Below are 20,408 nucleotides of genomic sequence, written 5' to 3' on the forward strand. Positions count from 1 at the left end.
TGTTTTTATCCATTTTTAGGACTGATTCCAAGGTTTATTACTGGTTTCACAGTTTCACTGGTTCCAAGCTTTATCACCTACCCTCATATATAAACGGCATCACTGTACACACAATTATGGCATGTTTTTTGTAGCAAAATTCGATTTGAGCAACATTGCAATTAAAATTCGATTTTTGTGTCTATCTATTCGATTTTAATCAACTTTGTTCGATTCTTCCCTCAATCATTTGATTTTTTTGCATATTCATTCGATTTTTTTCAAACATTTATCAACAAAAAATACTGTTCTTGTTGTATATCAAATCAAACACTATAAATTCATAATCGAATATAACTTAGAAAAAATCAAAAGGTGAAAGAAATAGATCAAAATCAGATTCAAATATATCGCATTAACTGGTCAAAAAACGAAGCATTTTCGATTTTAATTACACCAAATCTTTCAATTTAATCAAAGTATATTCAATTTCAGAATCAAATAAGAAGTATATACGATTTTGAAATCGAATACTCATTCGATTTAAATCGAATAGGTCATTCGATTTAAAATCGAATAGACCATTCGATTTAAAATTGAATATGTCATTCGATTTTTGTAGATTTCTATTCGATTTTGATTGGTCAATCGTAGTCACGTGACAAACTAGCAACCAATTAGAATCGAATGGAATAGGAGCAGAATCGAATAGACCATTCGATTTAAAACCGAATAGGTCATTCGATTTTTGTAGATTTCTATTCGATTTTGATTGGTCAATCGTAGTCACGTGACAAACTAGCAACCAATTAGAATCGAATGGAATAGGAGCAGAATCGAATAGACCATTCGATTTAAAACCGAATAGGTCATTCGATTTTTGTAGGTTTCTATTCGATTTTGATTGGTCAATCATAGTCACGTGACAAACTAGCAACCAATTAGAATCGAATGGAATAGGAGCAGAATCGAATGAGACCATTTGATTTAGAAATCGAATACTCATTCGATTTAAATCAAATAGACCATTTGATTTTTAAATCGAATATTGCTTTTCATTTGATATGGAATCGAATGAACATTCATTCTTAAAATCAAATTATCATTCAATTTTTTGTAAGAACTATTTGATTATATCGAAATGTACTTTAATCTATATGACGAATTATGCGATTAATATTGAATAGGTGATTTGTAAGAATCGAATGAGATTGTTTGATCTCGGTCTTGATATTTTAAACTCTTTCCAATACATTTTTGATAAAACAACCTATCATTCGATTCGATTGACAATTTATTTGATTTATTTTTCACTAAAGAAACTATTCATTCGATTTCTGACTGAAATATTGAATGAATCAGTGAATCGCATAGTGCTACACATAACAGGCCATACACAATGGTAACAAGTTAGCGTGATGCCGCTGACCATCGCTATTGCTCCGATCAGCCCTCTGATATGTTCGGCAAGTGTAGCGTGTTTGCCCTTTTTATCACCTCTTAACACTGCGCTCTGAACACTGCGTTCAGAGATGATAAAAAGGGCAACGCCTGTGAAGTTGTTGGCTATATCCAGCTCATATTAGCATCGCAGTGGTCATGGAAAGTGAGGTCTGTGTGATCGAAAAACGGGCTCACCATATGCTGCTTTATATACCATGTACAGTTTTGGGGATTCGGACAGTGTCAGCAAGTCACTATGGTTACCACGAGCGCTTGCAGACAACAACAACAAATTTGAAAATTCTGGCAGATTCAACAGCGAATAATTCCTGTTTTGTGGCACTTGACGTGGATTTGCTGGTAGACATTTCTAGATGATAACTTAAAGACATCTTTTGGTAGGTTTAAATTGATATAGCTGTCTTGAATAAGTAGAAAAAGCTAGATTTTGTTGACCTATGCCTAATTCAGGGTACAAAATGCGCTGATTTCTGGTAGTTGATAAAGCTTGGAATCAGTGAAACCATGTAACCAGTGATAAACCTTGGAATAGTCAGTACTAAACCGTGGAATCACTCTGCAAGTACCGCGTGAAATCGGGCGCGTTCCTTCCACGATTTATACCCTCCCAACTGCCAATCTCGTCCCAGCTGACTTTATTGATAGCAATTTGCCAGTAGTTCCGGAATCAACATTTTTGTGGAGGATGACGTCATCATTGAATGCATTGGAAATGTGTTGTTGTCGTTAAAAAATAAACTTATATTCATGACGGGCCGCCATTTGCAAATCTCTAATTATTGCTCCTCGATGAAAGCAAAAGTAAGCTTTTGTGATTGTTTTGTATTCCATATACTAACATAAAACGTTTTTTTTGCGAAGAATCATTTGTATATATATTGCTCTGATAAAACTCAGTAGATATGACAAACATGCACACGGGAATCACTAAAAAATGTGTCCGCTTAGAACTGGTTACATCACGAAAATATCTTTACATCCCTCGATGTGTACATGAATATGTACGAAATCGCTCACAGCGAAGGAATTTATTCACATTTTTCATCTCCAAACCCGGCTAAAACCTTCGGTAATAAACCTTCATCTACGTTTCTGCGGATAAGCGCCAGCCGGTACTGCATGATGTAGTCAATCTTCTCTGTATCACCCTGTATGATCACACCGCTCCGTAGTTCAATTAGGCCTCGTGTGGTGGCGTAGTAAGCGGAGCGCTGATTGGTGCATATTATGGGTGTGTGGTGGGCGTGTCGTGACGTGCATGCCCATATTTGGGAGATCAGTAATGTACACTGGAGGCGAGGTATGACTGGGTTGTTCTAAAATATAGATTGTGGAAATGCGACTGATTTCTAAACTACCGTTAAATTCCTATCTGATCATGTAAAAATAAGCTCCAAATATTTATTCGTAACCACCTTAGGTTCCAATGGCATTATTTCATGTTTTTATGCATTTTTAGGACTGATTCCATGGTTTAGCACAGGTTACATGGTTTCACTGATTCCAAGTTTTATCAACTACCCTGATTTCTCCCATATCTTCTGAATTTGTGAAGATAATTGCACGTGCTGTGATGTGTAGCATAAACACCAGAATAGAAAGATATGATAACTAGCACTTGGCTCAAAGTGTTCTACAAAGTGTCTTAAAATTCAATATAAGAAGGCAGACTGTTCGCTATGGTTACCTGTATGTCACTGTCATGACTGTACAAGTGTAACCATAGCGGCCAAGGCAGTGCATGAAAGTAACCACAGAGGACAGTCTGCCGTCTTATATTGCATATTAAGTCATTTTATACATGTAGAACACTTTCAGCCAAGTGCTTATGATCATATCTGCCTATTCCGTTGTACATGCTACACAACACAGCACATGCAATAATCTTCACAACTTATGCAGACATGATTGAAATAAGCTCAATTTGTACCCTGAAACAGGCATAGGATTACAAAAAGACTGTTTTCTCTATTTATTCAGGACAGCTACACCTGATACAAACCTATTAGACGATGTGCTCAAGTTATCATCTAGAAATATCTACCAAGAAATCCACATCGAGTGCCATAGACTAGTAGTATAGGGATTATTCACCGTTGAATCGGCCTGAGTTTTCAAATCTGTTATTGTCGTACCCGTACAGTATTAAAAAGAAATAAATAAATGGACGAATTACACAATATTGTCGCGATTAACTCCGTTTCGCCCCCTACTTGGGCATTACTTGGGACGCAGGGGCCGGTTCTTGTGTTAAATACGGAGTTTCTGTATAGAGCACTGCAGATATACAGTATAAATTGTGCAGAAATAGGTTACAGAACATTTGTTCACATTTTCTGATCAATCCTGGAACCGCCCTCTACATGAACAGGAAATGACAGACAACAAAAGCAGTAAACATGCATAGGTTAACATGCATTAGTGCCAATTTTTTTCCGTTTCTGTGTGTCGGCCATCATTGGGACCCAAAACAAAAGATTCACAGTTTTTCTCAGTTTCCCCCGATTAAAAAGTCATGGTCTCTCTGGCTGCCACGTGTTTAGAAACACTGCCGAAATATGGGGAACAACCTTAAACGTTACACCGGTATCATTACTCTTCCTTTTAATTCTGATAAACTGCGATATTTGAAACTAACTGCTGAGCACCCAAGACTAATCCTAATGAAGATATTTCGTATACGCGTGCGTGGGTGTGTTGGGGTGGAGGTAGGCAATAACATATCTCATTGATGTCGCTCATCTTGTCATAAACACTTGCTATTTCTTTCATTATGCCAGACTTTGGAATACGCAAAATTTCATTACAAGTTTGCTAAGAGGAATAACCCGAATGAGGAGTACGTTGACCTGTTTTCATGCCGAGATTGTTCATCACCTGGGGACGGCATTATGCGGGGCGAGGCCCGCGTGGACTTAAGGGAAACGGGATTAGCAGTAGATAAGGTAAGACAACACATAACAAAGGACCTTTCAATTGAGTATCGCACTGGTGAGCCTGTGGAAAACCTTGGCATGTGCTCAAAGCTGAGCTCCGCTGACTTTTTTTGTCGAATTATCACGATGGCAAAGAGAGTCGATTGACTTCGATATTTTATTTCAAATACCTTTGGAGATATTGCTGAAAAACTGTAACGTTTGTCTTGACCCAGGGATTGGAAAACATATAAGTTGGAAAAGAAATACTGATCGATTACTGCTGATTACTACTGCTGAATCGTGAATAAACTGCCATTGCAACATGAGGAGAACAGCGACAGTCCGTTAGGTATACTTATGCATGTTGCCAGTTTGAAATGGACTTGATTTGACTATAAATATTGATGTCTTTGTCAGAGCACTCGATCACAAAGTGGCACAGCCTTTGGTACGACTGTTCCTACGCATGCATCTCGCATGCATCTACACATTCTATCTCCGAATCCGATTGCGATGCTGTCACTAGGTCACTGTCAGCTCACTGAGCTGGTCAGAGCTGTGCATAGGGCCTACATGCAGCATCATCAGCGCACTGAAATCAACATACATGTAGTAGAAACGCAACGATCTTTCTCTTGATTTGAAGCTGAGTGTTTTGAGTAACGAGTCACTAGCAAATCATTTAAAAACCGGGCACAAAAGTGAGAAAGAAAACTTACTATTGATTGTGACATTCGACCTCTGACATGTGCGATCGACGCGCTCTCTGCGCATGCAGCGTAAGCGTAATGGGGCGTGTGTGCTAGGTCTGAGGAATCCGTAACCCGAGTTGCTAACCCGGGTAAGCAAAGTCCAACCTCTCCCCTGCCATGCTTGGGCCTGTCCGGGACGAGGTAAAAAGACTAGGTTTTGAAAATAACCTGGTATTTTTCATTAAAAACTTGGTTTTGAAAAAGAAATGCATATAACCTTGTTTTATTCCACAAAACATAGTTTTCTTCCATGAAACTAGGTTTTCTTGGAAGAAGCATATGTTGATTTTAAAAACCAAGTTATCTTGTTAAAAAAACCAGGTTTTTTTAAAGAAAACTAGGTTTTTTTAATCAACTTATGCTTCTTGCAAGAAAACCTAGTTTCATGGAAGAAAACATGGTTTTCTTCCATGATACTAAGTTTTTTAAGAAGAAAACCAGGTTTTTTTCAATAAAACCTGGTTTTCTTAATTATTAGACAGACGGCTTGCCATATACGCAGGCCCCCTCTGGTCGCAGTACATGTCATCTACCTTATGATCTTACGTTTCAATTTCAGAGAATACTTTGGGATAAATGTCCCGAGTGGTTCAAGCAAGACCAGGAGGTGACTTGGCTGTACGAGAGGCAGTTCTTGTCTTACAAATGTAGCGGATATCCTGCTTGGTGTCCCGCACCAGATCAGATATATTTTCAGATAAAAGCCGCATAAGGAACGCTATCAAATTCCTGAACGCTTAATTGTTATTGAAACAAGCAGAGAAATTTATGCCATTTAACCCCCGTGACCTTGAAAATTCGATGAAATCAAGAACTGATTTGACATATACCGTATGGTGGCTAGATGTACCCATGATATGAGATTGGTTGCAATCGGGCACGTATTTATACCCTTTAGGCGCCAGACATATCATAAATAATTCAGCTTTTATATCAACGGTCTTCAGCACTTTCATGGAATTTCGTACTGTTTTGCATAGATATGGGAAAACAAAGCAGACTCCCTGCCATCTTAACGAAAATTATAAAGTGTTACTTCTGGCCACCTATGGCTGACCTCGACAGCGGAAATTTTCATCGCGAAATATTTTCACAGGACCATATACAAACTCGGCCCGCAATATGTCCTCAGTGGAGGAGTACCAAACATGCACCAAAGTTTCAACTTGGTACTTAAACGGTTTAGGAGGAGATATCACTTTCGAACGGACTGACATCGACTGAGGGACAGACATACGGACTGACGGCGAACGGTAATACAATATCTCCCAATTTTTTTTCGGAAAACGGGGAGATAATTATTGAGGGTGCCGAAGGCCGTATTCCACTGAAGCAATTTACCAAGCAACTAACAAAGTTTGCCGCTTCGTTTACTGTTTTGCCTTCGAAATACCCGTTTTTTCCACTGTCGTCACGGCAAGACTGCGTGACATTTTCTACTTCTACACTGGCTCACTTTCAAGCAATCCTTTGACACAATTGTTAAAATATAAGCATTTTACATCTATGTTGTAACTTTGACTAACCCGTATTGTGAATCTTATAGAGGGTTTAGATGGAAGAATGTCAGTAACAGCTAGGTCACTATGACACTATGGAGCCATCATTCCAATGGATGGTGCCAAACTTGCCCAAGAATACATACTAGAGATGATACGATGTGGATGCACTAGCAACTAGTGCTGATCTATATCATAATACTATAAGGCGGCTCGCTAAAGTGCCATTTGGGGGTCGTGTTTCGTCTCGAAATTTTGCACGTTTGCAGGTGATATGTTATCCTGATGCAACGTCATGTTTATTTTCGGAAATTTACTTCAGCGGAGCAGTAATGAGGGATTTTTAATCGGACACGGTCAATTCTCCTTATCACTCACGGAAGCCAAGCCATTGCTGTTCAGTTATGCAGGGGATTAATGAATCACCTGCACTCCCTGTGGGGTGACTAACACTACCTGTTGAACGGCTGGCTGTAGGGGGATGATTGGAACAGCCTGTACACGTGTTGACCTGCTGAACCAAGGTTAATGTTATTTTCAATCCACGATTGTAGGTCACCTGATCTTCGAGATTTCGCGGGAAAGAAATTGTAAACAAACGCATGTGTGCAGTTCAAATGTAAACAAAAATGTATTTTGATACATTTGGTTGCTGGACTTGGGTTTTCCTGCAGTAAGGAGCTGGGGTCAAATTGATGGTCTATCGTATATTGGTACTGTATTAGCCAGAGCTAGCCCTTGATTATGAAGGGATTTTCAAATTAAGGTTACAATGGTATGTTTATGTGCTCACCACAGCTTTCAAAACTTGATGTATCTGAAGAGGCACTCTGAACTTGGCATGGCCTTATCAAGGAGCTGCTCACGGTGCTGAACTTCTAGCTTGCTTGTCGACTAAGTGCCTTGCCCGAGATCATGCTACATGTAGGAGGAGCACGCATTTTAAAGTTTTAGTAGTGATAGTGCAATTGGTCCGAGCCATTTGGAGGCCGACATGTGAAGGCCTATCTGGGTTCTCCTTCATCTCCGTATAAAAAGGGGCATATTGCTGACTAAAGAACGAGGTATATTCACATTGCCTCATCATCTCATTCGGACCAATTGATTTACTTTTATATGCACGCATACAGCACACCACAGGGTCCGAGTCTGTGGACAAATGGTTGGTTTAATTTGTCTCTTCGATATTGCTCCTTTGATATTGCATTATATTTTCATTGCAATTCAATCTATTCAAGGTATAGCCCATTTGAACCTGCCTGCGCCACGGGTACAATGCTAGTATCATTTAATGCTAAATACAGTATGACACCCTGACATGGGTTCGTTCCCACGAGGGTCCGCCGGCGCCTTACCATCGTACGGTGTTAACGGTGCTACTGGATCACAAGATGCATTGTTATGCAAAGATTGCCATAGGTCTTGCTTAAATGAGTCGATCGTTTGAAATGTACTTATGCATATCATTGAAAAGAGTCTAGCACACATTTTTGACGACATTTTATGCCACTTGCTCCCCTTTGTACACATACTTTAGGTTTTCACAGACCAAGCAATAGTCTGTTTTCAAATGTTTTTTTTTTCATTTGTTCTCGGGCCCAGAGAACAGGAAATGTGACGATGTCTTAATGGTAGAGATGAATTATGATGATCGTGGATAAAGATGTCATTTCTGCAACAGTCAAAAAGGCCCAGAATTTCACAATGAACCGAAATTAGAAAACAAACTCACTCGCATTTAAGCGACCCCTCATGACTCTTGGAGCATACATTGAGCCGGTTTGAGGTTGTTGGGAAGGAGGAATATTGTGCCGGTCACACTTTGGCAATTAAGTGTCACTAAATGCATTTGCGGATATATCGCGTCCTCCTTGATTATATTCCATGCCTATATGCTTTAATTTATACTATAATGCGCGTTGTGGCCACTAAATAGGAGGCGATTTTTGTTTCAAAATTGGGCCTCGGAAATGCGACGAATTCTTGCAACTTTTGGCTTCGTAGGTGTGGATCATAAGTAAGAGTGTCACTGAGGGTGTCATACGTCGAATATCTTGGTGGTTTTGGAATAAATAACAACTTTGTGGAGATGACGTCAACTGGAGAGCTCCAAGTAATCTCTTCGCCGAGAAGTCCATCAGTAATTTCTCTGCATTATTACCGTCACGAAAATTGCCGAGCCACCTCCCACCTCCGCTATCAACCAATCAGATGTCCTGTTCAAATGGTCCCTTCCATGCGCGCATCATCCACCAATCAAAATCGACGTCACTGACGCCAGCATGCAAGATGGCGGCGCCCATATCTGAAGGAAAAATGCTGCTTTTCCACCTCCAGACAGCCATTTATTCACAAATAGCTCATCTTAGGACACAATGTACCCAACGGGAGACAAGATTTACGCACACACCGGTAACTTAAACCATTCTGGCGCTAATCGCTGGCTGATATCGAGTACATCACCAGTCTGCACCATCTTGGTTTTCCGAGAATTGGTTTAGTATTGTGGACGCCTGTACATCATGCACATGGCTACATTGTTCCGTTTTCAAGAAGTATTGCACTCATGAAAAAAAGTGTTGCTCACAAACCAGCACCCCATTTACACAAAACCCACAACATACCAGCACCCACACAATCCGATTTTTATACCTCGAACAGCCCGCGCCACGGGTATATGCTTCTGCTTAATTGGCGAATTGCAGCCAACTTGTCTTCAGAATCCGAATGAGCACAGTGCCTATACTTGACCTCTGTGAAAGTAATCAGAATCAGCACTGGGCCTACTTGTCTGTAGTGAAAGTGATCGGTATCCGCCTTGAGTCTACTTGTCTTCTGTGAGAGTGATCAAAATCAGTACCGGGTCTTTTTTTCTTCTGCGAAAGTGATCAAAAAATGAAATGGTTGAAATCAACTATATGTTATGGTCATCACTAACCAGATTCAATAAATCGATTATTAGGAACAGCAATTCAATAGTTGATTACCATAACCACAGGTAAATGGTTGACATATGAAATATGTCGCAACTGTTAAAATCTAACCATTTCGTAGTAACTTTGACCAATCGGAATAGTGAATCTTAGCAAGTTGCATTGTGACTGATGACTTCGCAGCAATATTAGTTGTACTTTAACAAATGATGTTGTTGCTGTTTCAAAACATCTACTCGTTGTTTTAACTAAGTGGCATTGTTGACAGCTCATCACATTTAGTGGACAATTTGTTGTAACCATATGATATTGTTGAAGTTTCCACTTGTGCAATAGCTGTTTTAACTGTATGAAATGGTCTTTAGTGTAACCACATCATTCATTGGCTGATTGAACAATATTATAGCAATTGTCAGAACCTCAACAATTTACATTAGTCCTGATGACATCACAATTTGTTGTAATATTATTCTTTGTAGAGCTGATCCTTATCTATGTCATGTATGTACAGTGTATATGCATACGATATAGATTTTTATTCGTAACAAGTAGTTATAGACGGTAGTTGATAAAGCTTGGAATCAGTGAAACCGTGTAACCAGTGATAAACTTTGGAATAGTCAGTACTAAACCGTGGAATCACTGTGCAAGAACCGCGTGAAATCGGGCGCGTTCCTTCCACGATTTATACCCTCCCAACTGCCAATCTCGTCCAAGCTGACTTTATTGATAGCAATTTGCAGGTAGTTCCAGAATCAACCTTTTTGTGGAGGATGACGTCATCATTGAATGCATTGGAAATGTGTTGTTGTCGTTAAAAAATAAACTTATATTCATGACGGGCCGCCATTTGCAAATATCTAATTATTTCTCTTCGATGAAAGTAAGCTTTTGTGATTGTTTTGTATTCCATATACTAAAATAAAACGTTTTTATTAGAAGAAACATTTGTATATATAATGCTCTGATAAAGCTCAGTAGATATGACAAACATGCACACGGGAATCACTAAAAAATGTGTCCACTTTGAACTGGTTACATCACGAAAATATCTCTACACCCCTCGATGTGTACATGAATATGTACGAAATCGCTCACAGCGAAGGAATCTATTCACATTTTTCATCTCCAAACCCGGCTAAAACCTTCGGTAATAAACCTTCATCTACGTTTCTGCGGATAAGCGCCAGCCGGTACTGCATGATGTAGTCAATCTTCTCTGTATCACCCTGTATGATCACACCGCTCCGTAGTTCAATTAGGCCTTGTGTGGTGGCGTAGTAAGCGGAGCGCTGATTGGTCCATATTATGGGTGTGTGGTGGGCGTGTCGTGACGTGCATGCCTATATTTGGGAGATCAGTAATGTACACTGGAGGCGAGGTATGACTGGGTTGTTCTAAAATATTGATTATTGAATCGGATATGCGACTGATTTCTAAACTACCGTCAAATGCCGATCTGATCATGTAAAAATAAGCTCCAAATATTGATTCGTAACCACCTTAGGTTCCAATGGCATTATTTCATGTTTTTATGCATTTTTAGGACTGATTCCAAGGTTTATCACTGGTTTCAAGGTTTCACTGGTTCCAAGCTTTATCACCTACCGTTACAGACAGTGTAGTAATCGTGTGCTTATACATACATGTGCATGTGCATGTGCAGAAACACCAAAAATACTTTTCTCAGCTCGAGAGGAACAATTAGTCAACATTTACATCTACATGTATATGAGACGAAGCAACTTGAAGGTCCAGTGATACAGTAAAATCACCTGTTGGTGGTGGATCAGAAATGTGGTAGGCCCTGGTTTCGAAGATATTCGAGGCCCAAAATAGGGGTATTATGTGGTTATGTTTGATCGCATTGTGTGATCAGTGAAGCAGACACAAAAAGGCTATGACTGGCGTTGATTTCATGATGGATATTTTTTCTTTGGTGCTCTTATTAGGCCCATGGGTTCAATCGTGTGTTCCTGAAGTAGGCCAAGGTACATGTACTTCATGTTGGTATTGTCCCTTTAAGTTTGCAGGGTGCCTTCAAACTGACAATGCGTCTGCACATACCCTGCGTAGGAGGTATGAACCAAGAAAACGATGGGAATGAGCCACAGGGACGTGTACCAAGACGGCATAACAGCCATTCTGTTGCAGCCAGGCTTAGGCATGTACTAGATTGTGAAACCGCTATCGAACATGGTCATGTACGTGGTGTTGCGGAGTATGCCAGGCGTTATCGCCTTGCGGGACGGTGGATTACTAATAGAGACTCGTTGATGAAACACTCCCGTGGTTGAAATACTCCCGTGGTCGACCCTTAAGGTGAACTTGTCCCTGCATTCTGGTTGTAACTCGGTCATCAAAATACGATACTCGTAACAACGGCTGAATACCATGTTATATCGTTCTGTGTAACACAACAATGAGCTTTCCCCTGACATGTCATGTTATCTCTGTCCCTATACACACTGGGATGCATTATATGGGATGCATTGTAAACTAAAGCTCTGACACAATGAATCATTTTGACTGGAGTCTAATGCAAACCCACATAATCCGTTGTAGAGGTAGATAATGTCCCCCTGGAAAAAGTGTCCGGGCCTATTCTATTCTCTGACGGATGGCCATGGCCATGAACGTCATAAGCTCAAGCGCAAAAAAGAATCCCGGACATTCTATCCGAGGACAATCTAGACTTCTACAACTGGAACTCATAGGGTACTGGACACAAATGATTGGCTACATGGAAACTGCGTGTTAAGCAGTTGGCACTAAGATTACTTGCCTTTGCAATTATAGGGCTACTTGCTTATCAAAACCGATAACCGATCTGTCATAAAGGCCTACGTGTAGGTCACCTACATGCCCGGTGTAAAAGAAATGCAGAGTCGCCGAGTTATTTTGTTGAAGATTATGTAGCTTACACTAACCAAACCATTTACTACATTCGTTGACAATACACAGCAATTGTACACTCTAAAAAATTCGGGCTAAAAGTAGTTAATTCATTTACTATTTTGAGAAGTTAACGTCATATTACTACTTAAATGATTATTAGAGGTTCTGATTACTACTTTCGCAGTTGTTTTAGTATGTGCTGTTTACTATTTCCGTGCAGTTAATTGAATTGACCAATCAAAAGTGTCTATTCCTACATTTACTACTTTGGTAGTAAACGTCTCGACCAATCAAAGAGCTTCCCGTGCGCAGACGGTAATTTAGAATCGCCGCCATTTTTTCCCGCTTCGATTTTTTCCAAGACGCGCAACAGCATTTAGATGGAAAATCATTTAAGAGCATGGGGGATGGAGGAGCTCATTCCAATATTTGAAGGTAAGAATATCTGTAGCACCTGAAGAAAGAAATATAAATATATATTTATCGATCAATACTGAAAAAAATCATGATTTCTGTCAGCCGTGTTCAAGTTGCGCACCCGCCGCCGCCATTGCGACGGACGCGCTATAGGAAATTTTTTCGGCCTTCAATAATCCGAAATCATCTGGTCTGGTTATGGAATTATAGCGGCAAAACATATCGGAAAATGTTTTAGATGATATTTGGGATTATTTTTCGCCACTAACAAGGCAAATCGGAGAGACAAAGTTAGGAATGGGGACTTAGAAAAATAGTATACAAATTCAAATATCCCGCCAAAGAATGTCGTCATCAAGAACAATTCAGTTCAATTTTTCAAGTCATGGTGGCGCAGCATCCACTCAGAACTGACAACATCCGGCATTTCCGGCGTAGATTTTACATTTTGTGCAATTGTTTTGTGGCGTAGCTAATCAGTGGCTAATAACTGCATGATTTGATAGACATACAACCGAATAAGGGCGATATATATTCGTCAAATACTTGGCGTATTCTGACACTACCGTATTGTCGCCCTGTCAGCACTGACACTGACACTGTGGCTGTGGTGGTGTTTTGACTTCGAGACTTGACGAGAGTGTTTCGCTTCGGCCTTTTTTAGGCCTCGTAGTAGCTCAGCCTATCATCATCATTGACATTCATGACATTGGGAACCGACAAAGATAGATTGACAAGTTTTCCAGGAGTTAACAATCTCAAGCTGGCTACATTGCTGTACGTGTCATGACCAGTCATCATGGTCATGCCAGTGACACCCTGACATGTTATTGACAGAGATACAACAGCCACTGGGCTTAGTCAACAACCGGAGATAGAGACGAAAAATCGTGGAACAACGTCTAGGAAATCCAATCATACCGGCAGCCGCAAGGGATGAACCGCCCTGACGCTCAAATTGAGACAGGAAAACGCCGGCGTATCTCAACGATTTTGTGTAATCAACTGACACTCGTTCAAACGAAACGTATCGATACTCAATGCTAGATAAACGTTTATTTTAATACTTGCGATATATATACACGTGTAAGCCAGTACTATAGATCTAGGGTCAGAATAATACCCTGTACTGAGCTCAGAGTTCAGGTTGTCTACCCTGACTCTGTTATAGTTTGTGTGTTCTCATGGTTCAGATGGTCTACATGTAGCTGTGTTTTGAGACTCGTTTATGGTTAATTGCGTTTTAAAAGCAACCTCCAGGTTTTGAGGTCTGTATTTGAGGACAATTGTTGCCTGTTCTTTATTCCTGGTTATATTCTGGACAATTGTAATTTCATTCAAGTTATTTTGTGAATTCTCAATAGTAATTTGCATACTGAGTGATATTTTGATTCTAAAAGACTGGTGTTGCATAGGACTGAACATTATACTTGAGGACTTTCATTTCAAACATAAGGAGGGATATACATCATGACCTCACACGCTGTATCTTGGTCGAGAGAACATGGCGAGAGAAGTGTCAAGTGCATTCCCATATCAATCGGTCAAATAAATCCATAATTATACATTGAACATACGTCCTTCAATGTCAATGATATTCTAGTTCTACAATCTCACATTACTGAAAAGTTGCGGTCTATCTATAGTCTATTGAGTGGAAACACTGAAATCTGGTGAACATAATAAGGCCTTTCTCACCCCACAGTCTGAGACTAGATTTGCTTTGTTGGCCATTTTCTCGGTGAGGCAGGAGGTGCTCGGAGAGGTTGCAGTTGATTCCACAGGGTGTTTTTGATAACCAAATTCTTGTCGTCATGTTGGGCCCAAGACCTAAAAAAACATTCAGTCTAAAGTCAAGACAATGCAGTCCTGATCTTGTCCTTAATATCAATTCAATGGACTCTACATAAGGATTTCTGTAAATCAGTTTGCCAGACCAGTTTCAATGTGAGCGCCTAGTGTGCATAAGGTTGTAATTCAAATTCAGTGTAGCCCAATGCTTTTTACATGTACTCAACTGCTACCGGAGATGGAAACCTTTTGGTTTGTGGTGAGCCTATGCAACCATGCTTTGATCTTCCTTGTATTGAATTGTGACACATTGTTTAAGTCAACTGAAGTTGAACATGGTCAGTATACACCCCTGTGCTTCAGCTTTGCAACATTTGTTTAACACTTCAATCCATTTTCCAGCAAGCCTTCTATCAGCAGGCAAGAGATAGGAAACCTGCCAAAGGCTTTATTCATGACAGAATAAACAACATACGGAAGCAGGAGGCAAAGATGAAGACCAAGGGAAAGAAAGCAAAAAGTTGTTTTGTCACTACAACTGAAGATGAAGGTAAAATTTGTACTGTATTCCCACTCATCTAAAGCCATGCTTACATGTACTGCTGTGTGAACTGTTCATAATCAGTCTGCAAAAGAAACCCCATCTAAAGATATTGTAAAGTTTGTGAAATCATGGAGGTACCTCCAACGACGCATCGTGTAATGTTGTTGTTTTTTACAGACATGACAGTGACAGCCACTACACTGACAGCCACTAGTGAGCTGGAGGACGATACCTCACCTGAAGAAGCTGAACAGATGATTTCATGGCTACGCCACAACATCGCTCCCAAGGAACGGGTGAGAGAGTGCATGAGGAAGACGGCAATCAGCAGGTACTGGAACCTGTCAAGCAACCCAGAACTGACCATAAAATCGGTTCTTGCATCCAATCCAAGGTTGTTAGATCCTGGTATGGTAAGTACCTTATGGGATTGAGTACTTTAAAGGGACAGTATAGGCAGCAGCTTAGCAGGCAAGATTGAGTAACTCAAAGTTGCCAAAATGGGCCTCTCGCATCTCGCAGTACATCGAAATGATCGACACTTCTGCAAAGATAATATTTAGTGCTGAATCGGCATCAGAGGCAAATGAATGGCACAAACAGCCCTATAAAAGTATGATGTCACTTTTCAGAATAGCTTCATTCCTGGTGTGATCCTGCCCTTGTCAACATGAAAGGCATTATTAGGTATTCATTAGACTTGTAAAACTCATTCGAAAATCATTTTCATGTCAGTTGTTGATTTATTTCATCTTTTTCAGATTGAACAGGATTATGATTGTTTATTCGAAAATGGTAGCCAACTCACCAAACTCTGGGATGGCTTTTTTGGCAAACGGATCATTACATATGCCTCAGCTGGTAAGCGTGGCAATTGGCGTGAGAAGTTAGGTGTCAAAGACGTCCTGAATGAAGGTAATTGTTGTTCATTCACATCACTACAAAACAATTTTTATAATTTCAAAGTAAATGCTATCATAGTACCAACAGAATGTTCATCTCTCTCTCTCTTGGCATTCATTCTAATGAAGTGAGTGATTGCTGTATTACTGTAATATTTACTGGCCATAGGAGGGAGTCCACAACAGGTTATGCATATACCCTCTCTTGACACTTGCTGCCATATGCTGGCAGTGACGGGAATTGAACCCACGACATTGGGATTACAAACATAATGCCTTACACAAAACGACCACACTCCACGACACGGTTGTTCCATGCTTGGTTTAGTTTCGTAACCGCTTAGTTTTAGTGACCGCTATCACTATATTAGGGTCACCCTTGAGGTGCTGCTAAGACTTAGTGGCACCCCATGGCGGAGGCCTTGTGATTCAACTTACATAGCAGTGACATAGCGACCGCTCAGCTTAATGGCACAAACTTGGCATGGCAGCACGCTAAGAAAACTGATGCTTAGCGGCCACCTTACCACCATTAGCAGCCAGCAAAGCTTTGAACAGACAAGCCCTGGTCCATTATGAAGGACAACATATTTTATTATTTATCTCATCTTTTATTTTTAGATGAAGAAAGTGTGGTGGCCCTCCAACTGTTGCCACACATACTACCACCAAAGCCAATAAAGTCATCAAATGTGGTACATAGACCATCAAACTTGGAAGCAGCCAATGCTTTCATCAGGTTCAAACAGGTAAATATCTGTTGTAGGCATACATGCCTTGTGCCTGCTACATGTATGCTATATAAAGAAAATTGGACTCGGAAGTATTAATGAACCTGGTGTTGTGTGTAATTCACTCAGGAGTTATATTTGCTACTGATCATTATCTCCTTACACTTTAATGGGGTTGTAACTTCTGATCAGTTCACAGGATTATTTGTGATTATTTCTTATTTCTGATTCTGATTTTTAATGTTTCATCTGATGTTTTACATTATTGTTTGTTTGTAATATGATACGGAATTAATGCAATGGAAAACAAGACATGATGCTTGATTTTTTATCTTGAATTGTACTTGCAGGCAACAACAAACATAGCAGCCTTCCTCGACACTGTAGAGGGAGAGGTCCAACCATTCATTCTAGCTCTTGGGGATCGCCATAAACCAACTCAATCATTTGTTATTGTTGAGCGCAATGCAGTGGAGCAGACATCTCTGTTGAAAGCAGTTGACTGCTGCTTCAAGCTTTTCTTTGTTCTGGACATCGCTTATCCAGCAAGCTGTCACATTGTTTGGGAGTTTCTGCAGGATTTGGTTTACCAAGTGCCTGTCAGAAAGGGGCAAACAGCCATCAGTAAGAATGTGACGAGTTTAAGGAATTATTTCAATGTTGCCAAGTAAATATGATGTTGCATCAAATAAGCAACTGGTTTTTGATCTGACCTACTTTTCAAGGTCACAGAGGTAAATACACAAAACCACTCGAGTGGGATTTCCGAGGTATCGGACTACACCCCGAGTGATGGTCTTTGGCTGGAAACCCCCGAGACTGCAGGATGTGACGAGTTTAAGGAATTATTTCAATGTTGACAAGTAAATGTGATGTTGCATCAAATAAGCAACTGGTTTTTGATTTGACCTACTTTTCAAGGTCACAGAGGTTCTCGGGGGTTTCCAGCCAAAGACCATCACTCGGGGTGTAGTCTGATACCTCAGAAATCCCACTCGAGTGGTTTTGTGTATGTAAATTTCTTTCGATCATTTTTAGTGAAAATTTGGGCAAGAAGTTTGATTTCGGCTGCAACACTGTTTCAACAATGCAAGTCTGGATTCGCACGTGTGGTATCTGGTATTTTTATCTCATGGCCGGACTGACCGCTGTTTCAGTCGGATTTCCCCGGTCGTTTATTGTCTTTGAATATGCAATCACTGGCGTTGGGGCTATCATAAACCATCAGTCGTGCTTCGAAAACAGTTGTGGGCTACATTTGCGCCAATTTCGGCTGGTTTTGTGGAATAATTATGTTTTGATACGACAAAACGTGACTTTGTGCACTGGATTTCACTGACATCGGGCATGGGATAAACGTTTTTCTATGGCACTGCCATTTTGCAAGACAGCATGTTTTGTAACTGCTTTAGCTACAGATTCCTAACTTGGTACAAATGTACCCCTTGGTGACCCCTACTCATGGACCAAACTGGGGTCTTTTATAGTTCACTGTTTTGCCACCAGGGGGGGGGCAAAGGTCCAAAGTTAAAATGTTTAATTGGTCAGATTTTCACGAAATTTTGATGGTAGGTACATTAGCAAGGGTGCATCTCAGAACTAATGGGTTTCTTATTTGACCTTATTTTCAAGGTCACAGAGGTCAAAGTCAGCTGAATCTATTTGAACACACACGTGAGCACATGATTCATGGACCATTTCATCCTGCCAGTGGCAGTTTTGCTAGATAAAGAACTGTGAGAAAAAATCTTAGATTTACAACAACCCTATCACAGGTGATCATTGGAATCTCATTATTTAAGCACATTTGGAATTTTGCAAGGTCCTATTACTGGTAAGAAACATGCTATAAAAATTTGTTGGCTTTGGGCCCAGGATGCTACTTTTTGGTACTTTGGCAGTTTTCTAACACAACAAGTAAGTTCTTTGAGAAAATGTTAGTGGTTCCTTAAGATATGCAGTATCTCAAATCAGATGTTTCTTATGTGCAATGTGCACTGCCTTGGAGTGTATACCAGTAAATATAGATCCATACTTTTAATTGGGAACAAGATTTACATAAATTTTGCCACTCTATTTTATTGCTTTTTAGCTCACCTCTTAGCAGAGGTGAGCTTATCTCATACCGTGGCGTCCGTCGTCCGTCGTCGTCGTCGTCGTCGTCGTCGTCGTCGTCGTCGTCGTCCGTCGTCGTCCGTCGTCCGTTAGCAGGGCACGTTTCGTAACTGTTAGAGCTATTGAGTTGAAACTTGGTACACATGTACCCTTATGTAATGACACCTTGGAGACCAAGTTTCGGTCCAATTCGTTTCATGGTTTGGCCACCAGGGGGCCAAACGTTAAAAGTGAAAATATGCAATATCTCCCTTAATAGTAGTCGGGAAATTTTGAAAAAAATATGGTAGGTACTTCTAGCAAAGGTGCATCATATATCCTCCGGGTTTTTGATTTGACCTCCTTTTCAAGGTCACAGAGGTCAAAGTTTGCTGATTCACTGAACAGTAGCATGTTTCCTATCTATTTTAGCTAGAAGGTTTTAAACCAGTGTGGACATGTATCTGGGGATTCTCTATTCCACCCCTAAAATTTCGGCCGTTCGGACATCAAATATGGCCGCCAGGCAGCCATCTTGAAAAATAAACACAGTACAATTACTCCGAAACTAATGATCGGATTGCAACCAAATTTGATCTGGATGTATATCTATGTACTCTCTACTAAATCCTTGATTTTTTATCAAATGTGATAGCCAATATGGGTGCCAGGCGGGCATCTTGAAAAATTCTTAGTTTGGCCACCCGGGGGCCAAATTTAATGTCCAAAGTTAAAATGTTTGATTGCTCGTTTAATAGTGGTCTGATTTTCATAACATTTTTATGGTAGGTACTCCTAGCAAGGATACATCACATATCATACGGGTTTTTGATTTGACCTACTTTTCAAGGTCACAGAGGTCAAATGGTGTAAATTGGCCGTTAGGATGTAACGATGGCACGTTTCTAAACTGCAATGACTATTGATCCCAAATTTGGTACACATTTACCCCTTAGTCAGGTGATCTCAGGGACCGAAGTTTGGTCCAATATGATTCACCACTTGACCACCAGGGGGCAAAATCCAAAAACCTTAAAAATGTGATTATTCCTTAACTTCTTGCCCGATTGCCACCAAGTTGATATCATGGGTACATCTTACCGCCATACAGTATATGTCACACAGGTTTTTAATTTGACCTTCTTGTCAAGGTCACAGTGGTCAAATGGCGTAAATTGGCCGTCAGGCCGTAACTATGGCACGTTTCTTAACTGCAATGACTATTGATCACAAATTAAGTACACATGTACCCCTTGGTCAGGTGATCTCAGGTACTGAAGTTTGGTGCGATCTGATTTGCCGTTTGGCCTCCAGGGAGGGGGCCAAATCCTAAATTCTTCAAAATGCCATTATTCTTAGTAATTACTTGCCCGATTGGCACCAATTTTATATCATAGGTACATCTAATTCTAACAACCATTCAATGTGTCACCCGGGTCTTCTTTGATTTGACCTACTTTTCATGGTCACAGAGGTCGAATGTACT

The 20,408-nt window shown here is 40.3% G+C and overlaps 1 protein-coding gene across 1 annotated transcript; it reads left to right on the top strand.

The window, feature by feature from the left end:
* The first annotated feature begins 12,596 nt into the window (after positions 1–12,596).
* Positions 12,597–19,082, top strand: LOC135488897 (uncharacterized). The gene is made up of 5 exons (XM_064773824.1): positions 12,597–15,201; positions 15,373–15,608; positions 15,957–16,110; positions 16,719–16,846; positions 17,179–19,082. Exons 1-5 carry the CDS (start codon positions 15,144–15,146, stop codon positions 17,497–17,499), a joined length of 897 nt encoding a protein of 298 aa, XP_064629894.1. The 5' UTR covers positions 12,597–15,143; the 3' UTR covers positions 17,500–19,082.
* The last annotated feature ends 1,326 nt before the right edge of the window (positions 19,083–20,408 follow it).

This window comes from Lineus longissimus, chromosome 1 (assembly GCF_910592395.1).
Source record: "Lineus longissimus chromosome 1, tnLinLong1.2, whole genome shotgun sequence".
Classification (NCBI taxonomy): domain Eukaryota; kingdom Metazoa; phylum Nemertea; class Pilidiophora; order Heteronemertea; family Lineidae; genus Lineus; species Lineus longissimus.

Coding starts and splice junctions, on each gene's coding strand:
- LOC135488897 (XM_064773824.1), top strand. CDS start 15,144: ATGAAGACCAAGGGAAAGAAAGCAAAAAGTTGTTTTGTCACTACAACT. Junction 15,609..15,956: donor GGTTGTTAGATCCTGGTATG/GTAAGTACCTTA, acceptor CATCTTTTTCAG/ATTGAACAGGATTATGATTG. Junction 16,847..17,178: donor CTTTCATCAGGTTCAAACAG/GTAAATATCTGT, acceptor TTGTACTTGCAG/GCAACAACAAACATAGCAGC.